The sequence below is a fragment of the Zingiber officinale genome, chromosome 1B (assembly GCF_018446385.1).
Source record: "Zingiber officinale cultivar Zhangliang chromosome 1B, Zo_v1.1, whole genome shotgun sequence".
NCBI lineage: Eukaryota > Viridiplantae > Streptophyta > Magnoliopsida > Zingiberales > Zingiberaceae > Zingiber > Zingiber officinale.
Window position 1 is genome coordinate 100053309 of NC_055986.1, and position 18178 is coordinate 100071486.

The following is an 18178-nucleotide window of genomic DNA, read 5'->3' on the forward strand; positions in this document are numbered from 1 at the left end:
ACACAGCTTGCCTTCTCGTCGACTGGATGAAGCAGCAACTTCACGAAACACCTATAACAGCGGGAACCAGCCGAAGGAAGCTTCCACGAAGCTTCAGGAAAATGAGAGCTCAGCAAAGCTCTGATTGCAGTAAGATCAGAAAGAAAAGAGAGGCAGTCATTCTACTGTAGAGGCACTCGACCCCTTTATATCCCTGAACCTGCGAACCTGTGAAGAGGGCAGAAGACACAGCAGAAATCTAGCCGTTGTGACTCAACGGCTAGAGCTGGACCGATCAGGCTCCACCCTGATCGGTCCAGACCTTCTCTGATCGGTCTTGGGACCGATCAGGACCTATTCTGATCGATCAACACGCTTCACAGAGAGTTGCCCAACTCTCTGACCGGTCTGTGGACCGATCAGGACTCAGGTGGATCGGTCCACAGACCGATCCCCCTCTTTCTTCTCCGATCTTCTTCGCTTCTGTATAATTACTGGTCGGTCACCAGACCGATCAGGTAATTCACAGAAACACACTGTTTGGTTACTGATCGGTCACCAAACCGATCAGTCAACCAGCGTATCACTGGATCGGTCACCAGACCGATCCAGGTTTAGAGCTCCCAGCCCTAAACCCTACCTGGTCCTGAGAACGAGCTACCGAGCCCTCTCTGACCTAGTCCGGAGAACGAGCTACCGAGCCCTCTCCGACTCCATCGTCCGGTCCAGAGAACGAGCTTCCGAGCCCTCTCTGACCTAGTCCGGAGAACGAGCTACCGAGCCCTCTCCGACTTCGTCCGGTCCAGAGAACGAGCTCCCGAGCCCTCTCTGACCTAGTCCGGAGAACGAGCTACCGAGCCCTCTCCGACTTCGTCCGGTCCAGAGAACGAGCTCCCGAGCCCTTTCTGACCTAGTCCGGAGAACGAGCTACCGAGCCCTCTCCGACTTCGTCCGGTCCAGAGAACGAGCTCCCGAGCCCTCTCTGACCTAGTCCGGAGAACGAGCTACCGAGCCCTCTCCGACTTCGTCCGGTCCAGAGAACGAGCTCCTGAGCCCTCTCTGACCTAGTCCGGAGAACGAGCTACCGAGCCCTCTCCGACTTCATCTGGTCCAGAGAACGAGCTACCGAGCCCTCTCCGACTTCATCTGGTCCAGAGAACGAGCTACCGAGCCCTCTCTAACCTAGTCCGGAGAACGAGCTGTCGAGCCCTCTCCGACTTCCCATGCCAAGCTTCCATACTTGGACTTCTCCCGTGCCAAGCTCCCTGCTTGGACTTTTCCGTGCCAAGTCTCCATACTTGGACTTTTCCCGTGCCAAGCTCCCTGCTTGGACTTTTCCGTGCCAAGTCTCCATACTTGGACTTTTCCCGTGCCAAGTCTCCATACTTGGACTTTTCCCGTGCCAAGCTCCCTGCTTGGACTTTTCCGTGCCAAGTCTCCATACTTGGACTTTTCCCGTGCCAAGTCTCCATACTTGGACTTTACCGAATCAAGTCAACTCAAGTCGGGTCAACCAGGTCAACCTTGACCGAAGGTTGCACCCATAATCTCCCAAGTTTGTATTCTTGTCAAACATCAAGATACAACTTTTCTATTCTCGTCAAACATCAAAATACAACTCAAGTCAGGTCAACTCGAGTCGGGTCAACCAGGTCAACCTTGACCTAAGGTTGCACTAACAATCTCCCCCTTTTTGATGTTTGACAAAACCATAATCAAGTTAGGTTAACCCGATAACCTAACTTAGGTTTTCCAATAGTTCTCCAATGCTCTTCCTTGAGCATTCTCCCGACATTCTCCCCCTTTTTGACACGCATCAAAAAAAAGTGAATCAAGGTCAAGAGTTTCTTCCTAATGAAAGTCCCATATCTTTCATTGAAACCCTTAATTTCCCCCTTGATACTAAATACAACAATCAACATAGTGACAATCCCCATATCACTAATCTTGATGAGTAAAAACTCCCCCTAAAAGTCAACTCCCGCTTGACCAATAGGTAAAACTCCCCCTAAAGGTCAACTCCCCCTTGACCATTGCACCAACAATGTCTTGGAGAGTTTCAATCCTTTAGAAATCTAAAATACCAACTTCCAGCTGAAATTTCAGACAATCAGTCGAAAATCAGCATTTTGGCACGCTCAGTCCTTTACTGGATCGGTCACCAGACCGATCCACACTTCCCTGGATCGGTCCAGTGACCGATCAGCATCCCCTCTGATCGGTCCACAAAGCTCTGATAGGAATTTCTGATTTTTCTCCCGAAATTCAGAAACCCCTAAAAAATCACAGAAAATTCCAAAAATTGTAAAATTTTGAGGATACATTCCTCATAACATATATTATCATGGAAAAATAGTTTTCTATGAAAATAACTTCCATTTTTAAATCTTGATACAAAGTTCGAAAGACTTTGAAATAACTCAAGGTTAATCCATCTTTGTATCAACTTGCTCAATGATGAATGCTATCATTAGAAAAGCTTCATCAAGGTTTTTTCAAATCAATTTTGAAATGATTTTAAACCATTCAATTTAGGACCACAATCTTAGGGCTAAGTGTACATGACTTGTACACAAACTTTCCCTATGATCCTCAATTACGAATTAGGCTCATCTAGGTACAAGAACTATGCACCTTGATCCTAACTCATACTCCTAATATCTCACACACATCTAAGGTGTATCAAACACATCCAAGTCAATTTTGATGTGAGATATGGGTTTAGGTCATCTTAAGCTAAGTTCTCATGCATTTTCTAAACAACAATTTGATCTCTATATCAAATTATGTTTTTATCCTTAAATCAAATTAATTGATCATAAATGCAAGAGATGATGACATGGCATAAAATAATATCATAAGTGGAAATATGTATCAATGTCATGATGTCATGTCATCAAGTATGAAACTTAAATAAGGCATGACATATAACTAACTTAAGCATTATCATGACATTCCAAATGATAATAAAATAGATATGATGTCATGACATGACATATGACAAACAATGTATGGCAAATAACATACAAAGGTATAGAAAATACCTAATTCTAGCCTTAGTTGTCATTTTTGATAATTTTGACCATTTTACCATAAATTCTATATTCCTACGTGTAATAGACCTAAAATCATATACTAAAGATTTTTAGATCACTATGTGCCAATTAGATTGACCCTAGAAAACTCCTCAAATGTGGTTGGCACATCCTAATCACCTTAGGAATAGTTTTTAATTTCATTTTTAAGGCTTGATTACACCTTGAAAATTCCTCAAATGCCACCTTTTGCCATGAGTAGGTTAACTACCTATCTAATTAAGGTTGGCACACCCTAAACCATCTAGCGTGAAGGAATCACGCTCCTAGGAACCCAATACCTATTTGAGCTCATTGGATTCACTAAATATTCACTAGGGATGACTTCCCTAGCAACCCTCCTAATGACCCTCCTAGGCTTTAAAGCCTTGGTCATTTGGGACTCATCAAGATCAACTCTAGGGGTGACTCCCCTTGTGACCTTGGTGATGGTCTTCTTAGCCCTAGGTCTTGTTCCATAATCGAATGGAACATTATGATAAGCGGGCTTGACCACTTGAGACTTTGGTTTGTGACCCAAACCTCTCATGTCCTTGGGCTTTTGCTTTTGACCCTTAGACCCTAGAGTTGACTTCTCCAAATTCTTAAGAGTCTTTTCTAAGGTGTCAAGTCTTGACCTCAAGACTTGATTTTCCTTCTCTAATACCTCAAGTTTTAATTTGTCATTTTTCTTTGAGGTATTCCTAGGCATATGTCTAGTTGTTTTGGGATTCCTATCTAGGTTTTCCTTAACCTTAGATGAGTTAATTCTAGGGTTGACATTTCTAGTATTATCCTTACCTAGACTAATATGTTTGGCACCTAAGCACATGTATCGGTTTCTATGGTTATCATGCTTATCATCATTGGCAATTGCAATAAAGCTACTAGCATGTTTCTTATTAGAGTTGCAATAATGTGCCTTAAAAGATACCTTTGGGTTTGCCTTAGCTCCCCCTATAGATGTGTTTGGTCTCTTGTCCTTGTGAGGTTGCCTCCCCCTCGGACATTGGCTCCTATAATGTCCTCTTTGCTTGCATTGGAAGCACACCACGTGCTCCTTGCCCTTGCGTATCGGGACTCCGGTTTCCTTAACCTTTGGCGCCGGTGGAGTCTTCCTAATCCTCTTTGGACATTTACTCTTGTAATGCCCATATTCCCTACACTCAAAGCACATTATATGTAATTTATTTGAAATTAAGTTGCTTGAGTTACCTAGGGTTGAGGATGGATATACGCTCTCTTCTTCATCCCTTCCGGAGGTAGAGGCTTCTTCTTGCACCAATCTTGATGAAGAACTCTCCTCCTCTTCTTCCTTAGATGTTGAGTAGCCCTCAACTTCTAATTCCATACCTCCATGATGTGAGCTACTTGGCTCACTTGACTCCTCTTCATGACTTGAATTGGAGCTCTCCTCATGGAACTTAGCCAAGTTGTTCCACAACTCCTTGGCATCGTTGTATCCACCTATCTTACACAAGATATCATTAGGTAATGAAAATTCAAGGATTTTCGTTACCTCGTCGTTGATTGTGGATTGGTGGATTTGTTCCTTCGTCCACTTCTTCTTCTCGAGAGGTTCTCCCTTTTTATCCACCGGAGGAGTAAAACCTACTCATACATAATTCCAATTTTCTAGGTTAGTCATAATTGAAAATACTTCATTCTTACCTTCCAATACGCAAAGTCGTCGCGATCGTAGAAGGGTGGAATCGTGATGTCTTCTCCAAGTTGATCCATTCTCTAGCTTGTGCTCCCCCGGGTGTTAATCCGTTGAAGAGCAACTTGGCTCGGATACCACTTGTTAGGACCTTCGGATAGCGGCTAGAGAGGGGGGGTGTGAATAGACGACCTCAAATTATCATTTCTTCCTACAATTTAGGTTAGCGCAGCGGAAAAATAACAACAGAAACCTAAATGGAGAAAACAAACCTCAAGCACAGCGATGTAACGAGGTTCGGAGATGAAACTCCTACTCCTCGGCGTGTCCGTAAGGTGGACGAATCCTCTCAATCCGTCGGTGGATGAGACCCCGAAAAACCGGCTAATAAACACTCCTTCTGGGTGGAGAAACCTCGCCACAAAGTTCTTGCAACAGCAAGATAGGAGTACAAAGATACAGCACAATACAAAGGCAGTAAGAATGTAAAAACACAGCTTGCCTTCTCGTCGACTGGATGAAGCAGCAACTTCACGAAACACCTACAACAGCAGGAACCAGCCGAAGGAAGCTTCCACGAAGCTTCAGGAAAATGAGAGCTCAGCAAAGCTCTGATTGCAGTAAGATCGGAAAGAAAAGAGAGGCAGTCATTCTACTGTAGAGGCACTCGACCCCTTTATATCCCTGAACCTGCAAACCTGTGAAGAGGGCAGAAGACATAGCAGAAATCTAGCCGTTGTGACTCAACGACTAGAGCTGGACCGATCAGGCTCCACCCTGATCGGTCCAGACCTTCTCTGATCGGTCTTGGGACCGATCAGGACCTATTCTGATCGATCATCACGCTTCACAGAGAGTTGCCCAACTCTCTGATCGGTCTGTGGACCGATCAGGACTCAGGTGGATCGGTCCACAGACCGATCCCTCTCTTTCTTCTCCGATCTTCTTCGCTTCTGTATGATTACTGGTCGGTCACCAGACCGATCAGGTAATTCACAGAAACACACTATTTGGTTACTGATCGGTCACCAGACCGATCAGTCAACCAGCGTATCACTGGATCGGTCACCAGACCGATCCAGGTTTAGAGCTCCCAGCCCTAAACCCTACCTGGTCCTGAGAACGAGCTACCGAGCCCTCTCTGACCTAGTCCGGAGAACGAACTACCGAGCCCTCTCCGACTCCATCGTCTGGTCCAGAGAACGAGCTTCCGAGCCCTCTCTGACCTAGTCCGGAGAACGAGCTACCGAGCCCTCTCCGACTTCGTCCGGTCCAGAGAACGAGCTCCCGAGCCCTCTCTGACCTAGTCTGGAGAACGAGCTACCGAGCCCTCTCCGACTTCGTCCAGTCCAGAGAACGAGCTCCTGAGCCCTCTCTGACCTAGTCCGGAGAACGAGCTACCGAGCCCTCTCCGACTTCGTCCGGTCCAGAGAACGAGCTACCGAGCCCTCTCCGACTTCATCCGGTCCAGAGAACGAGCTACCAAGCCCTCTCTGACCTAGTCCGGAGAACGAGCTATCGAGCCCTCTCCGACTTCCCATGCCAAGCTTCCATACTTGGACTTCTCCCGTGCCAAGCTCCCTGCTTGGACTTTTCCGTGCCAAGTCTCCATACTTGGACTTTTCCCGTGCCAAGTTCCCTGCTTGGACTTTTCCGTGCCAAGTTTCCATACTTGGACTTTTCCCGTACCAAGTCTCCATACTTGGACTTTTCCCGTGCCAAACTCCATGCTTGGACTTTTCCGTGCCAAGTCTCCATACTTGGACTTTTCCCGTGCCAAGTCTCCATACTTGGACTTTACCGAATCAAGTCAACTCAAGTCGGGTCAACCAGGTCAACCTTGACCGAAGGTTGCACCTACAATCTCCCAAGTTTGTATTCTTGTCAAACATCAAGATACAACTTTTCTATTCTCGTCAAACATCAAAATATAACTCAAGTCAGGTCAACTCGAGTCGGGTCAACCAGGTCAACCTTGACCTAAGGTTGCACCAACAATTGTGAGCTTTGACTGCTGTAAAAGGCTTCTCCCCCTGAAGGAGACTTTAGTGGGCTTTTCAACATCTTGGATTAGTAATCCCCTGATTATAAACCAAGTAAAATCTTTGTGGCTCTTTCTTTTTTTAATTAGTTTCTTAATTCATTTTATGCAAGTGTTTATTTTAATCAAGCTGTAAAAGTTTGAGAAAGGTTTTGTTAATTTTATTTTGTGCATGGCTATTCACCCCCTCTAGCCGGCCGCTAAGGGACCAACAATTGGTATCAGAGCAAGGATGCTTCAAGAGGACTAACTGCAGATCGAAGCACAAGAGATGGCCAAACCGAGCATCTACCCATTAAGTTTAAGGGGGAATTCACAAACTGAAAGAAAAAGATAGAGGTATTCTTTAAGACATATTTTGATTTATTACTAATTATGAAATTTGGCTTTATAACACCGAGGATAAAGAAGAATACCAATGGATGAAAAAGGAGAAAGCTGACTTCGTGGCAAATGGCAAAGCAGAGTTTCACCTACTTAGCATTTTACCACCTCAAGAAGTCAATCAGATCAGAGCCTACGAGTTAGTCAAGGAGCTATGGGAGAAATTCCTGGAACTACACGAAGGGACCTTGGAGGCAAAACTAGAGAGACGGGATCTGCTTCAAAACCATATCAGCAACCTCTGATTAAAAGAAGGTGAAACCGTTGCAAATTTTCACTCAAGGAGCAAAGAACTCATCACCGAACTCACGAATCTTGGAGAAAAGGTAACCAACTAAGATTCACTAAGGTATGCGCTTAACATCTTTCCTAGGACTTCTAAATAGGGATCCTTAGTAGATGCTTATTATATCTCTAAGGATCTATAGGTAAGTACTTTAGAAGAGTTATTTTCTACATTTGAAGTTCATGAAACTAGATGTGCAGATCTAAAGAAGGAGTCCAAGCACAACATTACCTTAATGGAAAAAAAAAATAGATGAACTGGAATCCAAAACTTCTCTCGATGATGATGAAACAATGTTCATGGTAAGGAAATTTAAAAAATTATGTAAAACTAATAAATTTAATCAAGTGTAGGATAAAAGAAGAAGAAGAAAGGTAACATGCTACCATTGCAATGAAGAAGGACACTTGAAAGATAACTACCATAAATTAAAGAGCAAGGACAAGGACAACAACAAAAGCAAGGAAAAAAGACCAGTTCAGACAAAACATCGAAATCTAAAGGCGATGTAGGATGAAACGTTGTCCAAGTCAGAGATCGAAGCCATCACCGGACTTGCGCTAGTAGTAAGTCACCAAGAAGATGAAGACAAAGCAAGCTTATCCGAAATGAGTATATAGAGCATCGATGAAGGGGGAGCAATATCAGAAGGAAGCAACACTTCAGGGGGAGCTTCAGATTACAGGATTGACAAGGTAAGTCAGATATGATCTCTACCTCCTAATAAGTTATTTCAATTTATAAAAATATTACCAAAAAATGCCTATAAATTACAAAAAGAAAATGAAGAGTTAAAATTAATCTTAGCAACATCTTATTGACTAGAGGATTTCGACAAGATAAAAATTGAAAATGAAAAGTTAAAAATAAAAATAGAGAACCTAAAGAAATCTCACATGTTCGAATATAACTATTTCTAATTTCAAAAATTATCAAGGACTAAATTGACACTTTAGATATCCTAAAGGCTAAATCATAAAATTGTCAACAACATATATCTCTAAGAAATTTTTGATTAACCTAGTTGGAAGGAACCTATATTGGGTTCCAAAATCATGATTAAATTGAAAAATCATTATGTATGTTTTTATTTTAATTTGATTTCATATTCTTGCTTAGAATTATCAAATTGTTTTGCATAATTTTTTGTTAAAAATTAATTAAAATTAAAATTTTCCAAGAAATAAAATCTCGTTACTCATCTATAGAAAACTTTTTAAATTTTTTGACTGTTTTATTATTTTTTATGAATTTTTTAACAAAATTCGTATTCTTCAATTTAAAGTTATCTTGCAGTGCTATTTTTTGTAAATTTATTTTTCTGTGAAACTTTATCCTTTTGTCTATCTAAGAAAATTGTCCCAAAATTTTTTAACCGTTCGTAAATTTTTTATAAATTATTTATCCAAATTAAAAATTTTAATATTAAAAACTCTCAAAAATTTAATTTTTGAAAATTTATATTTTTCAAAGTTACTTGCTACTATACATTCTCAGATAATATTTCAAGAATTTTTAAGGTTAATAATTATTTTTAAGTATTTTTTTAAAAATATGTCTTTATGTAGAAAATAATTTATTTTTACTTAAAATAATATAATTTTTTTAAATTTATATCCGCTTTATATATGACTGTTCAACTGTTATAAAAAATTTTAGAAATTTTTCAAGTATATTTTTTTTTAATTTTCCAAAAAGAGTTTATAAAATGGAAAAATCCAGATTTTCAAAACTTAACCTACTTGATCTTTTCTAGATAATCATCAATTTTTTCCCCTTAGACTCTATTTCATGTTATTTTCATAGAAAACCCCTATTTTTAATGTGATCAAAGGGGGAGAAGTGGAGATTAAGTCTAGGGGGAAGGTAATTTTTCTAATTTTTACATTTTATACTTACAAAATTTATTATCTTACTGTTATTTGTTTCTTGATTTACCCTAATTTAACTTGAGATTACTCACATAAAAAAGGGAGAGATTGTTAGTATCCTAAAGTAGTTTTGATGTGATTAATCAAGTCAAGTTAGGTTCTGTTATATTTTGATGCATTGTGTCTAAGTGTGCAGGAATTTAGGAGAACAGGAAGTCGAGCGAAAGACGCAACTAGTGAGGACGACACAGGAGAGAGTCGACGGGCTCGGTGCGTCTGATGGAAGAGGTGTTGTGGAAGAGTACGCAGGCAGACGAGAAGAAGGCGCGCGACGTTTTTGAGGGACGAGAAGCCGGAGTAGGAGGTTGCTCGAGAAGGTCGGAAAATGGGTTTGGTCCGGGTCTTCCACTCCAACTCCGCTCGCTTGGGTGATTTCGGATGGCCGAAATCACCCAAGCGAGCGAAGCTGGAGTGGAAGACCTGGACCTAAGCGAGCGGAACCAAATAAGAAGACTTGGACTGAAAAGTCAATAGGATGTTGACTTTTGGGTCCGGGCGCCCCCAGGGCACCTCGCCCAACGGGGGCCAGATCGAACTCGTTCGGGGGCCCGAAATCCTTCCGAGCGCCTAGACCAGAAATATTATCGAAACGCATGCTATTACTGTTGTATTGCGGCGACCGGCTAGAAAGGGGGTTGGAATAGCCTGAAAAATTAAACGCAAAACCTTTCTCGAACTTTCTTAGACTAACACTTGCATAAATTAGCTAAGCAGAAAATAACAAAAAGAAGAGGTACCGAATTTGACTTGGTTACAACCGGGAAGGTTGTTAATCCAAGGAAGATGATCGCACTAAAAACTTCTTAAGGCGGAGAAGTCTCTTACAACGATGAAGCGCAGAAATAAAGAAGCAAACTAGAAACTGAGCGTACAAGTGTTGGAAGTGAATTGCTTGAGTTGTTGAAAAGCTTCTGGACCAAGGCTGTATTTATAGCCTTGGTCGGGGCGCCCTGAAGGGATTCTGGGCGCCCGGGGGATAAAACTTTATCCCCCCAATGCTCAGATCATGATTGACGCGTTCTGGTCAAAAAGTCAACCCCGGGCGCTCGGAAGGGTTCCGGGCGCCCCGGAGGGAAACTAGCCCGAGTCTTCTGCTCCGGCTCCATTTGCCTCAGACCGAGTCTTCCGCTCGCTTGGGTGATCTCTGCCATCCGGAATAGGGCTCACCCGAACCCAACTTCCGGTCTTCTCGAGCAGGCTTCCGCTCCGGCTTCTCGTCCCTCAGAATCACCGCGTGCTTCCTTCTCGTCCGCCAGCGTACTCATCCGCAGTCTTCTTCCCTCGGTCGCACCCCATGCTAACCTTCTCGCTAGCTGCGTCTCTTGCTCCTCGAGCAGTCTTCCGCTTCGGCTTCTTATCCCTTGGAATCATCGCACGCTTCCTTCTCGTCCGCCGGTGTACTCTTCCGCAGCGCCTCATCCCTCGGATGCACCACATGGTGTCCTTCTCGCTAGTTGCATCTTCTGCTCGACTATCTATGCTCCTAAGCTCCTACACACTTAGACACAAGGTTAAAAACACACAGGACCTAATTTAATTTGTTGATCACACAAAAACAACCTTGGGGTTCCAACAGTTACGATCCGGTGTAACGAGGATAAAATTCTATCTAGGTCCAGGCACTTAGAACCCTTCTAGGGGTCCTGATCAAGGCTATAACTGCAACCCTGATCTCAGAAGCTAAATAAAACACTTGTAAATGATTCCATTTGAGTTTAGCTTTGTAATTATGAGCTTTGACTGCTGTAAGAGACTTCTCTCCCTGAAGGAGACTTTAGTGGGCTTTTCAATGTCTTAAATTAGCAATCCTCTTATTGCAACCCAAGTAAAATCTCTGTGTCTCTTTATTTTTTTAATTAGTTTCTTAATTCATTTTATGTAAGTGTTTATTTTAATCAAGTTGTAAAAGTTTGAGAAAGGTTTTATTTGTTTTATTTTATGCAGGACTATTCATCCCCCTCTAGTCGGCCGCTAAGGGATTAATAGGGATGTCACTATCTTCTTTTGATCTGGATGTAGAGGCTTTTTATTGATCCGACATTGATGGTTCATACTCCTCCTCAATCCTTGAGGTGGATGCTTCTTCATCTTCATCCTCGGAGGTTGAGCATTTCTTAACTTTCGAATCCTCATGCACTTCAAACAAAGAATATGCCCCTTTGTCTTTATTTTTGTACTCTTTTGGGGATAGATCTTCTTAAATCTCCTCCTCGAATGTTGAGCACCTCTTAACCTCCAAATCCTCTTTTCTCTTAATCCAATGAGTCACCCTCCTTGGATTCTTCTTGATTTGGTGCAGTGGAGGGTTCTTCATAGATTTTTGCCAACATGCTCCAAAGCTCCTTGACATCTTAATATTCTTTGATTTTGCTCAAAATGTTGTCTGACGATAGATTGACCAACAATTTGGTCACTTTGTCATTGACCTCGCCTCTTTGATTTTCTTCTTGCTCCAATTGTTTCTTTTGATGAACTTGCCTTTGAATCCTTTGGAGCTTCAAAGTCTTCCATTAGAGCAAACTATTACTCTATCTCCATCATCAAGAAATTTTTGATCTTTAATTTCTAAAGATCGAAGCTTGTCATTGTGAATCATAGAGGCATCCTTGTGTCATATCTGAGTTTATCTCGAAAATCTATTTTGAAGTTGAGCTCTTTTGATAAAGTCTTTGACTTTGTTGAAATTTTGGCTTCAACTTCTTCTTTTTCCTCTAGCTCGTTGCCCTTCCGACGATAAGTCAAATGAAGAGCGATTTCGTTCTGATACCACTATTTGGGACACTTCAGAGTTAGAAGGGGGGGTGAATATCTTGTTTTGCTTTGATGATGATGATTTACAGCACAATACTCAAAGCTAAGATCCTCCAATGCTAACAAATAGGATTTACTTAGTATCCACCTTAAACGAGATGACTAATCTAAGGATCCAACCCTCTCAGACCTAACTTTATTTAGTTGACCATATCAAAATTACTATGATGTCACTATAAGAAAATTGGGCTTTTACAACACTTAAAAGACAACATTTTTTTTAAAAAGCGTTGTTGTTTTTTTTTAACAACGCTTTTAGTGAAAAGCGTTGTCTATTTCTTTATTTTCTTACTAATAGACAACACTTTTTTAAAAACCGTTGTCTTTTAGTGATTTTTATGGGTCAACGACAATACTTCTTGAAAAGCGTTGTCTATTATCATTTTTTTAGTGTTGTCTACTGATAAGTTCTTGTCTAAATTAAATCTAAAATGATACAAACCGTTGGATCAAGTAAGGAGTTGAAAAACCCCTAGGTTTCACTCACTCGCACCCCTCTCCCAACTTCGATCATCTCTCGCCTTCTCCATCACTGCTGGCACCCCTCATTCTCTTCCTCTACCCGATTGGGAGAGGACAGGCTCCCTTTTCCGCCTCCATCTCATCTACAGCCGACGCTAACGCACACAATAGGAGCTTCATCCCAGAATCCGTAGGCCATCTCATCTCCTCTACCATCTTCCTCGCCGTTGACGGCAAGGTCTTCTCACAAAGCTTCCAGATCTGAAAGCCATCTCACGATGCCTTCATCTTTAGCCCACAGCTTCTTCCAATTGGGAGAGGCGCCACCACCGAACTCTACATCACCCTCTCCTGATTAGTAGAGGTTTCTTCGCCACCACTAGTTTCCTTCCACCTCTCCATTTCGGATTTGAAGAGTAAAGCTTCATCACTAGCCAACAGCCCTTCTCCTCTTCGGATTTGAAGAGGAGAGTTCATCCATCCTTCAACAACCCCTTTATCTTTAGATTTGAAGAGAAGGTTTCATTCTCCATCGACGAGCAGCCATCCACTTCGTCCACAGCCTTCGTCGACAGATTGACCATCAGAGAAGCTCCATCCAGCAGCCCCCTCTCCACTACGGATTCAAAGAGGAGAGTTCTATTCCGATCCATGCCTACGACATTGGGTTATTTCTATCTATGTTGAATTGTGTTATTCTTGTTGATTGTTGAATTGTAACGTAGCTATTCTCCCATGTTTAGAATTGCATGTATTTTGCTTAATTGAATTCTCGCTCGTTATGTGTTTGATGAAATGCCTCTTTCATTAGTTAGTTTCTAAACTTGCATCTTCTTTGGTTTGAATTCTTGTGATGATTAGTTAGTTGAATGTTTTAGGTTAGATTAGATTAGATTAGTTGAATTTTGACAAATTTATTCATGTGGAAGTTTATTTCGAATATTTCCTAAATTTTTGCGACTCAAATTTATTCAACTTGTCCATTACCTTGTCTATAAACTATGCACTTCCAGAATCATAAACTATGCACTTCCAGAATCTTATTGAAGCTTGTCATTGGGTCGGTCTTGAAGCTATATTATGTTATTTTGGAAAGTTTCTTGAAACATAATCCATTCAAAGAAATTTGGAACTCAGGAAGTGTGGACTTCCATTGCATTTTATCCATAGCTATGTTTTCTCTTTAACATCCTTGCGTCTGCTTATGGTTTAGTCACTTTATTGCTATTCACTTTGTCCATTAGAAGGATTTAACTCAAATTCTATAAGATAATTTGCTGCCTGTTTTCCCTCAGTTTGCTTGCTCGACGCACATAACACAACTAGATATGTGTTCCATTCTAAAAGTTTTCTATAGTTTATGATTGGCTTCTATATCAATTTATAATTTAACCATATAAGAACTAGTGTGTTTATGGTCAACATGGTTATCCATTAGTATAACTCATTACATGTATTCGATGTTCTAAAGAGATTTTAAAAGTCGAGTTTGGATTCTTAGCTGTTAATTTGGGTGCTGAATATTTGACCCTAACCCAAGCAAGTTTATCCCAGGGCTTTCATTTTTTTTCCTTCGCTTTGTATTTTGGTTTTAAGGACTTCTATCAAATTGACTCATTTTGCTCTAATATGTTTCAGAATTTGGCTCTCTTTGGCACACTATTGTTCTTGGAACTGGAGACCTTCGGACCTTTCCAAAGCAGCACAAGGTGGTCACTTGGACAAAAGTCAGCTGAGCAATGTGTAAAACAAATTGTGTTTGTTTAAGCATCACGATACCACCATGTTGGTGTGATTTCCCACCTGCAGTGGAGAATAGGAACAATTTCATCATTAATTATCTGAGTGTAGTTTTGTTTCTGTTGTACCTTGTTTATTAGAGTTGCCTTGAGAAACCACATTAAACTACTTGATCAGAATATGGAGGATTAAGATGCAGAATATAGAAAAATAAAAGTCCATAGCTGCATATATCAAGAGAGAGGTCCGTCATCATTTGCCTCCATTCTCTTATAAAATTGCATGGGCCTAATAACTTTTCTTTTTTGTTAAAATTTATTTGAAAGCGGAGAGTTCTCAAATAAATCTAATAACTTTGAGTGATTGGTAAGGATGTTGGATATGTATATGTATATGTGAGAAAAAAGAGTTCTTTAATAAATCCAAACTTATGTGTTGCTTAAGTATTTTTACCTTAAGCTTTTTGATCTTTCACCGATCTATGTTTGTTTTCTTTGATACACAGGTTTGTTCTACCTTGGTGCAACTTATAGAAGTTCGACCATCATTCCTAGAGGTATGTAAAAAAAATTATTTGATTTTTAGGTGGTTTTGTTCATATTTATATTGATTGCCCATATTGGTTGTGTGCTTTTGTCATTCTATCTTAGACAAACATCACAATGGGAAGATGTTGTGGAATTCTAAAATAGTAGCATCAACATTTCTGCTAGCACAATCATGACATGGTAGCACATAGTGAAATGTGGATGTTAATTATATAAGATATTGTACATTAAGCCATGAATTTGTTCTGCTTTTTTGGTTTATTAGTTATGTTGTGTTGTTTGTTGATTTAATGCTAAGTAAATTGTCTTGATTCCTACTTCAGAATCTCAGAGTTTATAGAATCCATTAGAGATATTGTTGTTGTTCCATCTTTGTGGGTCATCAAGACTAACTTACACTTTGTCTTGAATCTTTCATGTGCAGTGCCTTTTCAGATATTTTGAAGGTGAATGGAGGTATTAAAAAATCCAACTAAATAGCTCGGGTATGGATGATTACAGGAGCAACATCTACATGCTATGTGGCACTACATCTGAACCTCATGGGTGTGACTGGGAAGTACTTCGACGAAGAACTATCAAGAAGGCTTTGGGATTTAAGTGAGAAGATGGTTAAAGTCAATGAGTAAAGAACATTTAATTCAAGAGGATAAGTAGCATCTATAAAGATCCTTTAAGTTCATGCAATAAGATGTAGACGATAGAAGTAGTTTTCAGTGTCTCAAATTAAAAATTCTTTGTATGCAAGTAATTATGCTTGTTATAAAGTGTATGGATGATAATTTATATATTTATCTTGATTGTTGTGAAACTATTGTCTTTACTAAAGAGGACAACACTTTTTATGCGTTGTCTTTAAAAAAGACAACGTTTTTTATGCGTTGTCTTTAAAAAAGACAACGCTTTTTATGCATTGTCTTTGTAAAAAACAACAACGCTTTTAAAGAGTTACAAAAGCGTTGTCTTTTCTACAAACGACAACGCTTTTAAAGCATTGTCTTTGAGCAGACTTTTAACAACAGTGCTTTTAACAACGCTTTTTTAGCCACATAGACAACGCTTTTAAAGCGTTGTCTATTAACTTTTTTCTTGTAGTGGGTACTTATAGTTTGAAGACAAAACTTTAACTTGATTTGACTGGACTCCGCCAACTCATGTACAGTGGCGTAGCTAGGATTTTTACTCAGGAGGGGCAAAGCGACGGAGTCGGCGAACAATGATAGTGATACTGGCCGCAAACAACGGTGTCGGCTAAGCGAAAGAAATCAATTAAGTAAATTTCACCGCAATTAAAAAGTGTTTTTGTTGGTGCGGTTAGCACTAACGATTTAACCCAGGTTTTGATGAATGACAAATCAGGTTAAGTTAGTTTGTCGTTGTCTGACACTTTGATCAAGTGTGCAGGAGAAGTCCAGACAGGTCGACGGGCTGACCGAATGTCTGGCACGAAGCCCAGCTAGGTCGACGGGCTGACCGGATAGCTGGCATGAAGTCCAAGCGGGTCGACGGGCTGACCGGACGCTTAGGCACGAAGTCCAGCTAGGTCGACGGGCTGACCGGATAGCTGGCGAGAAGTCCAAGCGGGTCGACGGGCTGACCGGACGCTTGGCAAGAAGTCCAGCTAGGTCGACGGGCTGACCGGATAGCTAGTGAGAAGTCCAGACGGGTCGAAGGGTTGACCAGACGTCTGGCAGGTAAGTGAGGTAAGTCACTAGAGGGGAGTGACTGCGAGGACGCGTTCCCGGGAAGGGAACATTAGGCGTCGATCCAGCTTAGATCCATTTTGGATGTCTAAGTCAAGATCGTGACTAGATTCCGGTCTCGGAAAGACGGAATCTAAGTCATACTATTTTTGCTAATTCATACTCACTGTGCTTTTGCTAACAATCTGTGTTGCAGGGCAAATTTACCTCCGGACTAACGTTTGTCTTGTAGGACGGATTCTGCGGGAAAACAGGGTCCGGGCGCCCGAAAGGAATCCGGGTGCCCGGAGGTCCGGGCGCCCGGGAGGCAAACTTCATCCAAACTCGCGTGTCGCCACGTGGAGCATCTCGGTTTGAGCAGCTACGTCACATTCCAGGCGCCCGGAAGGAATCCAGGCGCCCGGAGCAACATATAAAAGAAGCCCCAGGCAGGAGCTTCAAAAATGATCATCAACTGAGAACTCTTAGACTGCTGGTCCTGCTGCTCTACGTTCCTGCGACGCTAACAAAGCTCCGACAAAGCGCTCCTTCGTTTTTTGGTTAATTTCCTTGTCGGTATTACTTTGTTTCATTAGCATTTCCTGTATTCATTTTGCAATTATATTCGAATTGCTAGTGATTGCCCAACGAAAGTGGTCAAGGATCACGGGCCTTCGAGTAGGAGTCGTCACAGGCTCCGAACGAAGTAAAAACAACTGTATCTACTTTACTTTTCCGCTGCACTTATACTCGATATTTTCGAATCGATATTCACCCCCCCTCTATCGAACGATCACGGTCCTACAGTTTTTTTATGGAGCATTAGCGAAGCGACGACATTAGCCAAGTGAAGACAATGGCCATGCAATAAATGACAGTGATGATGGTAGCAATCAGTGTCCGGCGATAGTAACTTGGGCTATAACGTCAGTGGCATGTCGCGAAAGATTTTGTGGGTAAAATTAGAGTTAGAAAAAAGAATATGAAAGAAATTATAGGAAGAAAAAAATGAAAAGAGGAAAATAAAAGTTACGAGAGTAGAGGAGGAAGAAGAAAAATAAATAAAGAAAAAAATTGACTTGGGAAAAGAGGAAAATGGGTTAGGTTGAATAGGTTTTAATTGGATTTTTTTTACTAAAAAGACAAGAAAGTTTCAAAATTTATGATCATATATTTTTTTTTAATTTTTTTTCTACTGTATTAATATTTTCCTTGAATTTTAGGGGGTGCGACCGCATCCCTAAGCTTTATATATAGCTACCCCCTGCATGTACTCATAGAAAAACAAATGCTTGGAAAAATAGACTATTAAATTAAGAATGAAAGTCCATATCCCCAACTGAACTTTGGATAACATCATTATATCTGTGTTCTAAATCGTAAGTTTAATCCGTTTAATATGTAATCTAAATTTAAAATATTTAATTTTTTATATATAATTTTATTTATTTATTTATTTTAATGAACTTAAGTTAATCTATCTCGCTTGCAACGGATCTAAGTTGGATTAGATTGAAAATTTTTCAACATGTATAGACCGACCCATCATGCTAAATAACCAGCCTGCCATGACCCGGCCG

General features: G+C 40.9%; 1 protein-coding gene across 1 annotated transcript in view; it reads left to right on the forward strand.

Moving 5' to 3' along the window:
* The window catches only part of LOC122040436, a 25741-nt gene extending 10014 nt beyond the window's left edge, over window positions 1–15727 (forward strand). Inside the window, exons 2-5 of the mRNA XM_042599750.1 lie at window positions 13051–13260; window positions 14267–14337; window positions 14874–14924; window positions 15341–15727. Coding sequence (XP_042455684.1) covers window positions 13051–13260; window positions 14267–14337; window positions 14874–14924; window positions 15341–15360 — 352 coding nt within the window. The 3' untranslated portion in view covers window positions 15361–15727. The remainder of the gene's footprint in view (window positions 1–13050; window positions 13261–14266; window positions 14338–14873; window positions 14925–15340) is intronic.
* The last annotated feature ends 2451 nt before the right edge of the window (window positions 15728–18178 follow it).